The sequence below is a fragment of the Myotis nattereri genome (assembly GCF_964212035.1).
Source record: "Myotis nattereri genome assembly, chromosome: 4".
Taxonomy (NCBI): Eukaryota; Metazoa; Chordata; class Mammalia; order Chiroptera; family Vespertilionidae; genus Myotis; species Myotis nattereri.
In genome coordinates this window covers 77,142,743-77,159,431 of record NC_138079.1, presented here as the reverse complement: position 1 = coordinate 77,159,431, position 16,689 = coordinate 77,142,743, and the positions used below count along the sequence as shown (strand labels likewise).

Genomic DNA, 16,689 nt, shown 5'->3' with positions numbered 1-16,689 from the left:
CATGTTTTTACAGGTTTTTATTTGAACCAGAACCAAAATTAAAAATATATTTAAAAGACAAGACTTCATGCTATAAATTTCAAAAGAAAGTCTCTTTTAGTATTCACCATAAATTCTTATATTCCTAAATTTAAAAACATATCACCATATTTTTTTCTGTGTTTCATTCCATCCCCTCACCCCACAGGTCCAGGGATAACCAAAACCTTTCACAATAAAAGTTTTCAATCGAAGTCTGCATGTAGATAATAAAGGTAATGAGCAAAGAGACAGTTTGGGTATTTATAACAGTACATTTTGCTATTGACTCTGGAATATCAGGAAGAGCATATTTCCTGGATTGAAACTTGGAATAATTTGCTTCTGTGTGCCTGCCCCACTTCTCAGACAGTGGAAGAATATATACAGCCTCTAAATAAAAACTACAAAGAAGTCTCTAAAACCAGTAAAAATATGGCTGAGACAATTAGCCTAAAATAATCATACCAGAACTGTTGCTATTTAGGCAGCCTGTTTTCCAATACATTTTCACTAACAACTTCCAATTAAAGGAAAAGCATGCAGTCCTATGGGCCTAAGAATGTGGATGGAAAACACCCATGAAATGTGAAGAACTTCCAGTGTTCAGTCCCATGCTTCATTTTAAAGGAGCTTTGAATTCCTGCCTACAGGAAAATCTAAAGAATCCTCCTTTCCATACAGTTTATTTTCTTTTAACATTCTCTTAAAGATTTCCACTACAATCTTTAGTTCACACTAACAAACAAAATGAGCTGAAATCACGAACTCAATCGCCCAAGTTCATTAAAAGATACTATCAACTGGAGAAGATACAGAAAAAACAAGGTCAAAATTTCAGCACAAAAAATTTAGATTAGATATAGAGCAGAACCTCCTAGTTTGAAAAGCTGTGTGGTGCAGGCCCCACCAACAGTGGCCTTTCTTTCCCCAGCTGGTCTGTCAGTCTCTATGTACTTAGGCTTTCATTAGACACCCATGAAATAATCATACTATTCACACTTTGTGTTCATTCTTTGGGACATTGCAACTTGATTTCTAGGCAAATTTGGGGTTCCTCCTCAAATCTTTGGCAGCTGCCGTAGGCCTATGAACAGCTCACTGGATGAGAAGCCAGTGTGATGGTTCCAATCTGACACTGGGAAACTGGGTGGCCTTCAGCAAATAACCCCACTTCCCTGGGTTTTGATGTTCACATCTTAAAACCACGAGGTCAGGCATGGTCTGAAGATCCCTTCCCACATCGCATTCTGAGCTTATAACACATTTTAGATGACTATTTCCTTTTACTCAAGTCGATGACACCCGCTGTTACCTGCAAGAACAGGTTCGGAGGAGATTAGAGTGTGCAGTGACCTACATCTGCAATGTAACTCCTTTTGGGTAAAGCAAGAGGCCTCCGTTAAACTATAAATGTTCTTAGAATGAAATTTCACATTAAGCTATTGATATTTTCTTCAGACCCCTAGCAGTGTCCTGAGGTTCAGATCGATACTGACTCTGAGACTTCCTTGCCAACTTTTTGTCCTTCCTATCCAGCTGCTTGTAAATAGCTAAATTTTGAGGCCTGCTGCACTGTTTCTCCATTCCACTGCAAGTGAGGAGCAAAGTGAGTGGGCTGTATGGGCTGTTGTACAGGTGCAGTGCTACATTGTCTGTGGGCAAAGCAGAGCAGCTTTCCATGGGTGCTGCAGGAATAAAAAAGAAACCACTCTAAATTAATGCCAGTTGGGGGTGGGGGGTGGGGGGATCATTCTATTGGGCTCTACCGTATTTATTTAGCTATTTAGCTTAGCTAAATTAGTTTGCTGGAACTAGACCTGATGCAGTTTTCCTAAAATTTCCAAGGGCATGATATGTTGTTAAGGTCTGAATGCCTTCGAGCAAACGTCAACAAACAATCCTGGCCAAATACCTCCCATTTGATGTGGCTTGGAGAACTGATGCCACAAGCAAACATGAAAAATATTTCCACTAATGTCTAGTGGCCTAGAAGAGTGCTTACACCAGAGGAAATGTGCAAGTACAGGAATTTCCTCTTCTTGCCACTTGCTGCTCTCCAATAATATATGTCCGCAGGATGCCTCTCTGGTTTGAGGATATAAAAAAGCTCTTCTCTATAAAAGGGAAATCAAGCCATTTAGGATTCCAATTCAATAAATACTTATTGAACCAATTCTATGCAATTCCTGGTCTCAAAGAGCCCTCAGGAAAGTCCAGTCTATAAATACTAAAAATAATGGGATACAGCTTTAATGGAGACATGTAGGCAGTTTGGGGGAAATAGGACTATAAAATTCACTTGAGTATTTCCCTTTGATCTTGATTCTTTGCATTAAAGTTATTCAGAGGCTCACACTCAATTCATAACTAACTGAATATGAATTACAATTTGGCCAGAAACTGAGGCTCCCACTTAAGTTTACAGAAGAAGGATTTTAAATTTTGTTGACCCAAATTTATTGACCCTTCTGTTGTTGTTTTTTAATATACATTTTTCTCTTTTCTACACAATCTTTCTTTTTTCTTTTTTAATAGTATTATAGTCACACTACTAAAATTTGGAAAATAAATTTTAAGAAAGAGAGAGGAAAGAATTCCATAACTCTTCCATCACCATCAATAGCATTTTACTGTACTTCTCTTGTCTCTAGGGGTTTTTGGTTTTAGTTTAGTGTATTTTCTGTTCATATTCTTATAGTCATGCTATGCACCTGAGTTTGAACCTATTTTTTAAACTTAAGAGTATGTGTGTGTGCATATGTCATAAGGGTTTTCCATGTCAGTAAATAGTCTTCAAATTCTGACTGCCAAATACTCCCTAAGTGCCTACACCGAATGTACTCAATACCCATCTACTGTTATTCAACTAAGTTGTCACTTTTCCAGGGGCCACTTTCTGGAAGCTGTGTCCTGGTACCATGAAGGGAAATGTCCCTGATCATTGGCCCGCCTCCTCCGGTCTTTATCACTGCTTCTCTGGCCAATACCTAGGCTGCTGTTGGAACTTCAACAGCACCTCTGCTAACAGTCCACACTTTCACATTCAGGAGCAGCTGCCCTAAAAGTCACAGAGTAGGATGGTCTAGTCCAGTGATGGCGAACCTTTTGAGCTCGGCGTGTCAGCATTTTGAAAAACCCTAACTTAACTCTGGTGCCATGTCACATATAGAAAATTTTTGATATTTGCAACCATAGTAAAACAAAGATTTATATTTTTGATATTTATTTTATATATTTAAATGCCATTTAACAAAGAAAAATCAACCGAAAAAATGAGTTCGCATGTCACCTCTGACACACGTGTCATAGGTTCGCCATCACTGGTCTAGTCCAGCTATTTTCAAGTGGTGAGCTGCAAGAATGTTTAAAACATGTAATACCTGACTACTTAGTCAGGGGCACTGACCTCTTTTCCCTTCCAATAATTCTCAACCTTCCTAATGCCACAACCCTTTAATACAGTTCCTCATGTTGTGGTAACCCCCAACCGTAAAATTATTTTCGTTGCTACTTCATAACTGTAATTTTGCTACTGTTATGAATCGTAATGTAAATATCTGATATGCAGGATGTATTTTCATTGTTTGTGACCCACAGGTTGAGAACCGCTGCTTAGACTGTCAAGTAAAACAATGACAACAGCCAATACAACAATAGCCACTGCTGTGAATGAATCAAAATTATACCTTTTTTTTTTGTATCAGCAAAAGATATATCTTTTGGTGTGCTGCAGAATTTTAGTTATTAGTTTATGTGCCATGAGATGAAAAGGTTGAAGATTGTTGATCTAGTCCAATCTCGTTTTCATCACAAATGAGCAACACTGAGCTCCCAGTGTTAGTGGGTATTTTAGACTGAGCACTAACATCTCAACCCCCAGACACCTCCTGCCCCTCTGTCTCCTTTCAAATGTCACTAGAACATCTAAAGCTTGTAAAGCAGAGAGTGAGGGGCAAATTGTGGTATGAAAGGAATCTGATCTCAATCCTGCACTATTTTAAGCATCCAGATGCAAAACCCTTTATCTCCTGCTTGTTTGTTTAACCTTCTCAACACACTGAAAACATATCATCTCTGTGATTTTAACCTATTAAGTATTATCCGGGGAGAAACCCCAGCAAGATTTACTTTAAGGTCAAAGAACTCGGGGGAAATAAACCATCACCACTTGGACACATTCCAAAGTGGTTAATTACATTTTATCTGCTTAAATTATCTTGTTACTGAAATCAGATATGATAATAATCATCATTTCTTATCTCTACTTGCTTTGGATTGCTGCTTCAATTACTACCAGCTCTGTGTTCCACCCCCAACGGGTTCATTGGGCAAAGAACAGCTTCTCTTCATTTGTGCCTTCCTTAGGAGCAACCCCAATAGAGGGAAGAACTTAGACTCACAGAACAGAAAGAGAGGATGGGGAGAAGGAACAGGTGATTCATGGAATTACTCATGTTCCAAAAGGATGCTGTGCAGAATTCCTTTGATAACATATACTCCTTGTGTGCTTTAAATTATTTAATTTTTCTTAATTTCATTTTAAGTACAACTTCTGAGAATCGGCATTGCTGCATTAAAATGAGGCACACTTTTATTTGAAAATAAATCATTTCTAGGTCTGGGTGGGGCTCGAGACCCCACATTTCCCACAAGCTCCAAGGTGATGCTCAGGCTGCAACTCCGCAGACCACACTCGGAGAAGCAAGCTTCCAGGTGATTCCATGGCTCCGAACCACCGGGTACGGGTGGGTGTTAGTGTAAGGAAAGCCCACAATGAGCCCTCTTCAGCCCTACTACTAAGACTTTTGTTCCTAAGCTAATCATCCTCTCCCCTTTTCCATTCAAGCCCATTTTAGTTTTTGAAAATATACAAGAACCTGTCACCTGCACCTTTATTTGATCATTTTAATTTATCCTCCATTCTCCATGCTTCTCAAAGTAATTCCACTTTCCTTTTCCTTTCTTCAAAGAATCATTACTAGCTTTGTAACAGGATATCTATCAATAAGAAGATTATAGCTGTCAATCCATCTTTCTAGCAGTTCATTTAATATAGAAAAAAGAGAGTCAGGAAAATATCGCCATCATTTCCCAATTTTTTCATGCTCAACTTCTGATCCATTAGTGACCGTGTTAGCGGTTATTCTAATTGCTTGTGCAACAGTGGAATTATATTGCATTTAAAGATGAATGTGCCCCTTGTCTTTCTGCCTCTCTCTCTCCTCCCTCCCAATTGATGTTCATTATTAGTCATCTCCTATCAGAAGGTGAAAGCTCCTTCGACAATTATTAATTAAAGGCAGTGTTTTAGACACTTGGGATCATCTGTGGTGAATAAAACAATGCAAGTTAGTGTTGGCAAATTTGGTCAGATACTGAGCAAGGAATCAGGACAAAATGTGTACATGTGAGTGGGTGCTGGGCTATTTGAAGTCTTGGATTCTTTTCTCTTGATAGCCTTTCCCTTGGAGCACTCGTCTGTTCACATTTCATCATGCTCCCACACCAACATTCCCACACACTTCCAGGCCCATATTTCAAATTGATCTTATGAACACAACAGAGCAAACCACGTGAGTCCCTTCCCTCTCAAATCAGCTCTCTTCCTTTTATCTTTCCACATGTGCAATGACACCGCCACTCCTATACAGCAGGTTCTAAACCTCAGCCTTTTCTGCTTCCTTCACCTCCTATAGTCAATGTTTTACCAAGACCTGATGATTTTTATTTCATGGCATCTTACAACTTTGTTCTTCCTCCCATTCCAAAGCTATTATCCTCCAAGAAGTTCAACCACAAGTGGACTCTCCCTTTTCTAAATTTGAGATGTATTTTTATTACTTTAATAAATATTATATACTTTGTTAGTGAAATGTTTTATGAAACGGGCTGTAACGATTATAAAGATGATACACAGGTCCCTCCTCTTATATTCTGTATGATATAGTTAATATCACAAACAAAAGAACTTTATTACATATACATATTTCCTCTACAGCTTAAAGTTTCATAGTGATATATAGCTCTATTGATAGATAAGGGAAATATATTTTTGTTATCTTGATTGCAATACTGCCAATGGAGGTGGGAACGAGCCCTCACTGAAAAATAATGCTGTGAGTGAGGAGCCAGTGTGCCCTAGAAAAGCAGAGCTGCTGCGCTGGACAGGCTCTGCGCTTTGTGCATCCTACCAGTCAGTGGGTGATTAGAGTGTGTGCTCTGTGGGGGAGTAATCACGGTGCTAATGGTGACAGCAAAAAGGAGACCAAAAAGCTTATGTCAATGCACTTACAGATAATAAAACACATATTACTCTCTAGTACTTGACACCTCCTGTTTGTATGAAAAACTTGCATTTGCAATGTTATTTCTGGATAAAGAATCTTTCTTAGCCATGCAAGTAGCACATCAGAGCTCAGGAGACTGCATATGATTGTACTGCACTTTCACATGGCTTGTGCTAATTTTGTGTTCCGAAAGGGACCATAAGATCCCCGAGAACAGCCAATTGTTTTGTACTTCCTCTGTATTTCCTACTGCACATTGCCCAAATCTGGACACGACATCATCTGCTCTCATATAATCTATTCAGTCTTGTCCTCCTCCAGAACTGTAATGACTCGAGCCTTTTTAAAATATATTTTTTTATTTTTTAAATATATTTTTAATTATTTCAAAGAGGAAGGGAGAGGGAGAGATAGAAACATCAGTGATGAGAGAGCATCATTGATCAGCTGCCTCATGCATGTCCCCCACTGGGGATCGAGCCTGCAACCCGGGCATGCACCCTGACTGGGAATCAAACCGTGAGCTCGATGCTCAATGACTGAGCCATGCCAGCAGGGATGTACTGACCATAATCTTGCTGGGCACAGCCCCTAGAGGTCTGCATGGCACTGGCGTAGGCCACCTTCCATTCCTAGAACCCCTCCCAATCACTGCCACCCGCTCATGTCAGCTCTTCAGAAACATCTTAGGTAACACCACCTCCAGGTAGCTTTACCAGTGTCCCCAGAAAGTATGTCTCCCTTTTAGGCCACCTATAGCACAATTTTTTTTTTTGCCATACATTTCAAGTACATTATTATACACTGTCTTCCACTGCTCATTCATTGGTTCCCATACAGAAGTCCAACTCCCCCAACTTATTGTAAATAAAGTCAGAGCAGGGACAGGATCTTAGGGAGTTCATTTTAATTGAACGATTAATGTAATGTTTTCCCTGACTCTTACAATCTTATAATCGCACCTGTGTAAGAATCAATATATTGAGGTTTTTTTCACATAATATATATTCTATAAGACCAAGATGAATAATACTGTCTGATTTATTAGCTACAACTAATGATTTTTACACAAAAGTAACTTTACAATCTCTTGTCAAATTCTAACTTTATATATCAGACTGAGGATGACAGTATATAAAGAAATGTATCAGAAATTATTTCTAAGATTACTTTCAGAGCTATTACCTTTCCCAGTGGCTACACACATTAGGATCTTCAAGATTGAGAGGTGATGCTGTCTTTATCCAGTGGCATAATAATAAACAGAGAAATCCCAGGTATGTGTTCAAAGAAATAACCATTTTTTCTGATGAACACCCTAGAAGGAAAAAAAAAAAATCCAAATTAGAGATGCATTAAAATGACCCAAACAGAATTCCTTTCAGAACAGCAGCCATTTGGGACCAGTTGTCACCAGGGCTGAAACATGCATAACAATCATGTATTCAAATAAACGGGCCATCAGATTTCATGGTCCAGGAGAGAGAGGTGTTTCTTATGTGGTGCAGGGTGGCCACTGTTTTGTAAATTACTACAATGTGCAAATCATCATTAATTGCCACCACAACAAAAGCCCTTCTCATCCATGCCAACTAACATTAAACGAATCTACCAGAACAACTCAAAGCAACATGGGCTTCCAGGCTCTCTCATCAGGCATATTTCCCTTCTGGAAGAAGAAGGCTCACAATGGAATCTGGCCTCATTGGTCCCAGAGCATAAATGATGAAACAGAAGCTTCATTGACTCAAGAGAGAAGCACCTTAGGCTCAAACTGAGATTCATTCAATGTGCACTGAATACTCTATCCCAGGCACTGTGCAAAACTGGACGTAAAGCACAGATCTAGTTCCTGTCCCTGCCCTTTAAGATACTTGTAATTTAATAATTATGACATATATTTTGTATATTTAGTGCTTCAGTTTCCCTACCTGCTGCATAGAAACAAAACCAGTTATTTGACAGCTATTTCTGTAAACCAGCTATTTCTACATAGGTGTGCAAAAAATAGCGTAAAACTGTTTGGAAGTCAGTGTTAGAGGAAATGAACCTGGTATTACTGAGAGGAAGAGACCATAATAGAAAAGCCAATAGCCACATGGTGCATTTGTGAAACAGGGCAGCAAAAGGGATAGGAGAGGGAGGAGAACATTCCAAGCAGAGGAAACTGAAGATGAGGGAGGGCCGGGCACTTCGGAGGCTCAACTCAGTTCAGTGGGAAAAAGAGACAGCGGGCATATCATGAGTTATACAGGCCACTGCAAAGTTTGTGAACTTCATCCAAGGATAAGGGAGACCTCGGAAAGGGTGCAGTGACACCAGATAGATCATTCTGGCTGCAGCGGAGAGTGACCTGAAGGAGGAGACTCTTAGAGGGAGATCAGGTAACACATGACTTGAGGTGAACAAAGGAAACAACATTGGAGTTGCAGGGAACTGGGACATTTTTAGGAAGTAGAACCCACAGGACTTGGTGACTGAATGTGAGAGTAAGAGAGAGAGAAGGGACTTCTGGTATAGCCCCTTGTGGGGAGGTGGGCCCTCACTGAGATGGGAAGCACAGAAGTCCTCCCCCTCTGGAGGATAAACCTTAAGTTCAGTTTTAAATATGTCATTTGAGGTTTCTATGAGATATTCAAATGAAGTCACCCACAGGCATTTATTGAATGCTTACATGTGTGAGGTCAGCTCCAGTGTGTAACATTGTAATGGTATGTGCGTGGAAATCATACCCATCTCTCACCTCCAGGGACTCAGCATTTAGTAAGAAGGAAAAGTTTGTCATACTATGTAAAATTATCCTATATAATAAAAGCCTAATATGCAAATCAACCAAACAGCAGAACGACTGGTGGAATGACCAGTCGTTATGACTCGCACTGACCACCAGGGGGCAGATGCTAAATGCAGGAGCTGCCCCCAGCCAAAGGCCCCAGGCTAGCCAAGGCGGGTTCCAGCTGGGGGGGTGGGGAAGGGGCCCTGATCGCCCTGCCAGTCCCCCCACAGATGGGCCCTGATTGCCGGCCAGGCCTAGAGACCCTACCCGTGCACAAATTCCGTGCCTCTAGTTTTATATAATCATTACACAGATAGACTTGAAGTAGAAATCACTGGTCCATTTACCAATTTAAAATAAGCAATAACTAATTAAAACTAAGTAAATAATTAATTAAAATTAACCTGTCTATTGGTAAACTAGTGAAACTAGCAACAACAGGCCAGATTATATGACCCATGCAGTTATTTCCGGGTGAGGGCTGGCATTTTGAGATGTTATACTAACTTTCCACACCATGAAGTTACCAGTTTTTAGTACTTGGGACCCAAGTGTATTGAATAATAACTTTGTGATTTAAAAAAATTATCTTAAAACAAACACATAAACAACAATATCAACAAAAACCTAACGTTAAGAAACAGTTTATCCTTCAAATTCAAGGGAATAGATCAAATGAAGAAGTATTAAATTATTCAAAAACAGGACTGTTTATAAGGACAAGTACATCAGGTACATTATGACAAGTTATCTATATCTAAGCCCCAACCCCCAAAGATTAAAATCAAAGAAAATGTTTGATTGGAAAAAAAGAAAAACGATATCATTAATTTGTAGAATAATTAAAAGATGGCGCAAGCCACTGGGAGAGGTTATGAACTTTTAAAAGGGGATTTCAGTCCTCATGAAATAATTCCAACATTTAAAGCATTTAAAGCAAAATACGGCTTATAAATTGATTCAAATTATTGACATATCTCACAGGCTAACCATCAGGAAGTTGTAAAATCTGAAGCCTAACATTATATAACGAAAGCTATTCCACTGAATAGGAATGAATAAAAAGTAACGATGACAATAAACAAGAGCTAACATTTCCTGACTGATTACTGTGAGCCAGATGCACTGCTGAACCTTTTATGTGATTTTCCCATTTAATCCTCACAGTTACTTACCTAAGAAGTAGGTATTTTTATTGCCTCATTTCCCCAGTTGAAAACACATAAATTTACTGCTAGTGGTTTCCTCATCCATCAAAATAAGTAAACCTTTAATACACTTGATGTGAACAAATAAGCATGGCAAATATCTGTCTCATGGCCTTAGCTATGTCAGGCTAAGTATTTCATTTCAATGAAGTGTGAAATGTGTATATTAATTTTCATTCTTTCCTCAAAGGCAAAACAAGGGCTGGTCAGCAGTAATCTGCCAACTACTCAAAAATAATTACACCTAGTTGAAAAGTTTATATCCTGAATCACCATCTCAGATTCAAGCCATCCATTTCCCAATTAGAAATGTTTAGTCTGTAAAGTTAGAAATTGCTGCAAGCAATGAATCAAACTGCCCCAAAATAAAAAAGAACAACGTGGTGTGTTTTCCTTTAACGTAAAGATTTCAGCATGAATCTTTTTGGTAGTCCTTCTTGTGTTGCACTTGATGCATGATGGCTTTCTGAAGGTTTTTACTTCTCTTAGGGGATGGCGGGGAGGGGGGGGGGGGGGGGGGGGGGGGGGAGCAGAATTTAGCCACCTCGTAGCTTTCGAAATTCGGCATACAAAAAAATCAAACTGCATTGCAAAGCTGCGGGCTGCGTTCATGAAAAGGAAACTATCAGTACATTTAAAAAAATGTATTCATGCTCCATTTGGTACTTTATTCCCAAAGTATTTTCCAAATTAAAATGAGAAGATTAACTGAATTCTAGAACAATTTCTATTAAAGTATGAAATGTCAAATGCAAAAGGAATTGCTAGACTAAGAGGCTGGAATCATGCAAATTCACAAAAACCTGTTACGAAAAATAATTCAAATGTCTGCATAGGGATGCATGGAGGCACTTCGGGAAGAGACGGGTGGGGCTCACTCTGAGGCGCCTATAGACCCATGGGGTCGAAAGTAGGGACAGCCAGACTGGAGGTCTAGAGGTTAGAAATCCAAAAAGGTGTCAGCCGGATAATGCTTCCTCTGACACTGAATGAGCTTCGCATACCAGGCCCCTGGAGCAGAAGTCTGCAGCTTGTCTTGTCTTCTCAGGACTTCAGCTCAACCCAGGCCCAGACTGGGGCATCAGTACCGTTAAATCCTTCCCCTCCGAGGCTTTCCTGGCTCAGCACTGCGAGGCCGTGGAATTGGAGGACAGCGACCCCGAGCCTGGAGACCTCTTCCTGTTCAAGCTGCTGTCGCGACGGACGTCGGTGCGGGCCCACGTGGGTGTGTACTGTGGCCACGGAGAGGTCACCCACTTCGGGGGCAAAAATTCCGGTGGCCACCGGCCTCGCACGTTTCTAGGCTCCTGCGAAGAAGTCATTGTCTGCAAACAGGAGTGGCACCCAATGCTGCGCTCCGGCTCCCTGTGGCTTGTGCTGTGTAAACGCAGCCAGCGGACCGCCACGCACTGGAGCGCGGCACGTGAAGCCCTGGGCGGGGCCCCGCCTCCCACCAACCTACGCCAGCACCTGTGTGCGCTTGGAGCTGCAGTTGCTCAGTCTGGGGCCTAGCCTGGACCCTTCAAATCAGTGGTTCCCAACCTTGGCTGCACATTAGAATCGCCTGGGAATCTTTAAAATCCTGATTTCTGGGCCTCATCCTCCGGAAATTCTGTTTCTTTGTTATGAGATTGTGGCCCCACCCCCATAACAAAGAAACAGAATTTCCGGAGGATGAGGCCCTGAAATCAGGATTTTAAAAAGATTTAAAAAGATTCCCAGGCGATTCTAATGTGCAGCCAAGGTTGGGAACCACTGCTTCAAATAGATCCACCTCCCATTAGCTTGGTGTCGGTCGACGTGGGTTGACTATGGACTAGGTTGACCACAGGCCCTCCAGGGTGCGCATGGAGGCTTCAGAAATGGTCAGTAAACTATGTTCCAAAGGTGAAAAAAAAGTTATATATATATAGAGAAGACAATTCATAAATATACCAATGAGTTGTAAAGAACTATAGAAATGCAACATTTCACTATGTTCAGAAACATGGATGGTCCTTTTGTTTGGTCTAGTTTAATAAAGGCAATGACAGACAATCCAAATAAGATGCAGGGTGGCCCCCCAAATGTATACACGCTTTGAATGATTATAAAATGTTTATGAACATAAGTTCATTTTCAAAATTTAAAAGAATCTACAGAACTGAATAATTTTCTTGTCAATGCCTGTTTTCAAACTGATGATCATTCTGGCCCAGGCACTGCTGATAAAGCAAAGCAATGGAATTGCAAACATCAAGAATCATTTTGTTAGGTATTTGTGCACCCTAAACTTGTTGCACAAGTTTTAGGTACCGGTTTTGTACCCTAAACTTTATCTTGTATGTATCCCCATACAAAATTGAAAGGGCGAGGGCTATGCCCTCCATCTTGCCCCGTATCCTCCATGTTGGGGCAGCAGCCATGTGCTCAGGAAAGTACCTTCTTCCCGGAAGCCCAGGCCTCTGCTGGCCACGCCCGGAATCTTTTTAAACTAACCAATGACAATCAGGGGACATGCGCGCCATGGAGATGACCACATCCTGTATAACAAGACCCGACTTGCACCTAGCCAATCGGCAGGGCCCACAGTCATCTCCTCTCCCCTCACTCCACCCCCCAATTAAAACCCCATTTTATCCCAGGGGCGGTCTCTCTCTCCTCTCCCATTGCATTGATGGAGGCTGGGAGCCAGACCTGGGTCTGTGATAATAAGACTCTTTGCTTTTGCATTGGACTCGCTGGCTCCCTGGTGTGGTCTATGGGGGATCTTGAAATCTGGGCATAACAAAAATAAAGTCTAGTGGCACTTTAGGATAAATTTTCTTTGTTCAAAGCTTAGTCTGGCTTCACCCATTATTTCAAATCAGTTAAACCTAAAAAAGGAATGAAAATTGAGTTATCAGTTGTTAAAGTGTGTATACATTTTGGGGGGAATGTCCTACATATTCTTTCCCTAGTTTATTTGTTCTATAGGTTCCATAGGTTTCCATGTGGGTACCTTTTTCCTTTATGTCAACCCTGAAGGAAGAAAGTTAATACATTTTTCTTCCTCATTTCTCTCTTTTAAGCTGTCATCTTATCTTACACTATAATCTTCCATTTCTCAGCACAACTGAAAACAAAATACCATCTTTAAAAAATAGCATTATTTTAATTTTTAAAAAAGGTGACACTGTGTCAATCTGCTTTATTAAAATGGACATTTTGAAAATATTCAAAACTCTAATTAGGTGGGAAGCTACTTCAGCCATCCAGCCAGTCTTCAGTCTTCAAATAACTTTTCTCAAGTTTCCATTTGACAAAATTTAAAATGTAAAAAAATAAAGAGTCATTTGCATGAACCCCCTACCGCCAAACTTGATTGCATTCCATATCATTCACTTAATTATTATGGAAAAATCAAAACAGAAAATCAGTATAACTGATTAGCATTGCTAAAGTGCTCCTATTAGAAAGAGGAAACACAGCAGGCAGAAGTTAACTCTTGCTGCCTAGGAAGGCAGGCTTTGCTTACCTACCACAAAAACACACGGTAAATAATCAGGACGAATAAAATCCTTACAATGCATGAGTCTGGCCTCTGATGACAGGGAGTAGTTTCTCTATCAGTGTGTTAGGGAGAAATAAATAGTGGGGCGTTGACTAGCTGATTTATTTTTGCAACAACAGAGGGATAAATGATTCCAGACAATTCTTTCTGACTCTAAAATCGATTTCCTTCCTAGAATCATTAAGGGCACAGAGAAATAACTTGGGTGCCCTTATCCAGTTTTTTCTCAAGCTCATTTCTCTAAAGTTCTCTCACAGTTCTCTCAATGGAAATGAATTTCTTGATTAAGAATAGCTACATTTCCACAATCCACCCTGCAACCCCCGCCTCCCCCCCCCCATCGGGTTATCTATAAAGGATGTACTAGCTTTAACCTGAAAGGCTGCCTGGGTGGGGGATTAGATAATGTGCTATGTTCTTCCTGTGTCTTTGAGCCTATGAATAGAGTATTAAATAACAATATTAATAGAGTATTAAATATGTCAAAAGAGTAATGCTTGCTTGTTGCCCTGGGATAATCCCAGATGAGGACTTCCCTGTAAATACTACTTGCTGATAAGAAGAAACCCTAAGGCACTGTCATGATTTCTATTTTCACCATCCAAAGCTAGTTATTCTAATAGCGTATTATTTTTCCCAAGCATAACCATTCATTTGAAGCAATACAAGTGTGATACATACTTTTTGTCTCAGGGGAGAGGGAAGGGCTCATGTCATTATGCTGACATTAAATACCGCAACAAAGATATTCCTCTAAGAAAAATTAAATCATGTTACAAGGGCAGTCCCACAGCATACCTTGTAAGCTGCTAAGAATATAAGTTAAATGAGTGTAGCTATTGACATTAATAAAAAAATTTCTCAAGCCCTATTTTATAAATTGATAATGGTTTCATAAACAACCAAAAAAAATCTCTAAATATTAGCATGAAGTGAGTGTGTAGTAATAGTTCTGGCACTTCACATCAAACAAAAATTGAGCACAACCCTGGGGATGCCAGGCACTGAGATACCCCAAGGGAGCTCATCACCCCACGTGGAGAATGGTCACAACGGGACCATTTCAATACAGCATGATGCAGCCATGACGAAGGCCAGAGAACACTGTGGGGACACAGAGGTACAGCTTCATCACCTTAACCAGCCACCCTATCTGGGGGAGATCCTGGCTCCCACTTGTCATCAGCTTTGGGAAATATTCTACGTCCCTATGAACCCATCATCCACAATATATGGAAAGAAATCCACAAACATATCTCACTCATGATCTATCATGCAAGCAACTGTGAGGACTATTCTGACTTAAGCATTGCTGCCCTTGACAGTTTCAAATTTACTAGGATGGAAAATTATAAATAAAATATGATTATTTTTCAAATGAGTCAATGTGGAAATAAACTGCTAGAGTTTTAAGAGGAGGAAAAAAAATCAGTGTGAGTAGCAAAGGATCAAGAAAGAGGTCAAACTTGAACAGAGCTCCCAAAAGAAAAAGAACTAGAAGTCACTGAGTGCCTACTTCAGCCTTCTCACCTTACACATGCAATCTCATCCCCTAAGATCAGTGTTTCACCTGCAATCAGACAACACAGAGCAGAGAATTCAGGGAGTCTGGCTGATGACTTCAGTGTCTGCAATCTGCCCTCAGCATCACCTCTGGGCAATAGGAAGGATTTGGGTAAATGAAAACCATGGGCCATAATGCAAAGGGAAAGGTGTGAGCCAAGTCTAAAGGGTGGAGAGCAGGAGCTCTCAAGGAATCTTGAGAAGTGGTGCCAGAAAGGGAGGTAGACTGGGTGAGCAGGGGTTTTGAGCACCAGATGAAGAAGGTCAGATGATTAATTTGTCTGCAGTGAAATGCACTTTAGTCTTGGAGAAGGGTGCATTTCTTTATGGAAGAGGTATTTTGGAGATTAACACAGAGAAGGTGTGCAGAATCCAATGGAGAGGACAGAGACTGGGGGCAAAGAAAGTGGGTGGAAGTTAGAGCATTCAGGTGTGGGGTGAAACTGCCTATTCCAGGGTAGTAGCCTAAGGAATGGGAAGTATATGAGTATATGCCGATAAAAGAAAAAATTGGCAAGGCTGAGGAAAATAATAGAAAATATGGCTGATATTAGAGACAGCTATTTGGGGGTTAAACCATTCTGAATCCCACTTCTGTTTTCTCGGTTTATTCTCTCTCCTACTGGGAAAACAATACACCTCTCTTTTTAATAGAAAAAGAAACTTCAAACACTACTTACTCCAGAATTTGGTGGATAAAATCATATTTCTTTTCCTAAACTTCTTAAAATTGAATATTCCTCAATAACATACCCATTCATTCTTCTCAACCTGAAGAGTCCTAATTTTTTTTGGCCTGTCCAGAAGAAAGAAAGAAAGAAAGAAAGAAAGAAAGAAAGAAAGAAAGAAAGAAAGAAAGAAAGAAAGAAAAGAAGCCCTTTTATAAAATTTACTCTTTCTTTCCTGTTTTCGACAACTATGCATTGGCAGCCCTAATTATACCCTATTGTGATAACCAGATGCCAGTTTTTAATGATTTCTGCCTTGTGTGAGCCTGTTTCACAATGAATAGAGTATTTGTACAACCAATTGGATATGGCAAAAATGACAGAGTATACTTCTGAATCTAGGTCACCAAAGGCAGTGCACTTTCCATCTTGTTTCTCGGGTCACCATTCTGCGGGAAGCCAGCTTCCCGGCGTGTCATTAGAACTAAAGCAGCCCAATGAAGAGATCTGCATAGAGAGGAACTGAGACCTCATGCCAACAGCCAGGTGAGTGGATCTTCCAGCCTCTGTAAGCCTTAAGGTGACCATGGCCTCTGCTGACACAGTGACTACAACCTCATGAGAACCTGAGCCA

At 40.4% G+C, this 16,689-nt stretch overlaps 1 protein-coding gene and 1 long non-coding RNA gene across 2 annotated transcripts in view; both read right to left on the bottom strand.

Annotated features, from left to right (window-relative positions):
• Positions 1 to 7,624, bottom strand: part of MEGF10 (multiple EGF like domains 10) — a 124,450-nt gene extending 116,826 nt beyond the window's left edge. The window contains exon 1 of the mRNA XM_081088822.1: positions 7,494 to 7,624. Within this exon, the coding sequence (XP_080944948.1) occupies positions 7,494 to 7,609 (116 nt within the window). The 5' untranslated portion in view covers positions 7,610 to 7,624. The remainder of the gene's footprint in view (positions 1 to 7,493) is intronic.
• LOC308517611 overlaps positions 1 to 16,689 on the bottom strand; it is a 775,374-nt gene that overhangs the window by 197,010 nt on the left and 561,675 nt on the right. The gene's annotated exons all lie outside the window — the stretch shown is intronic.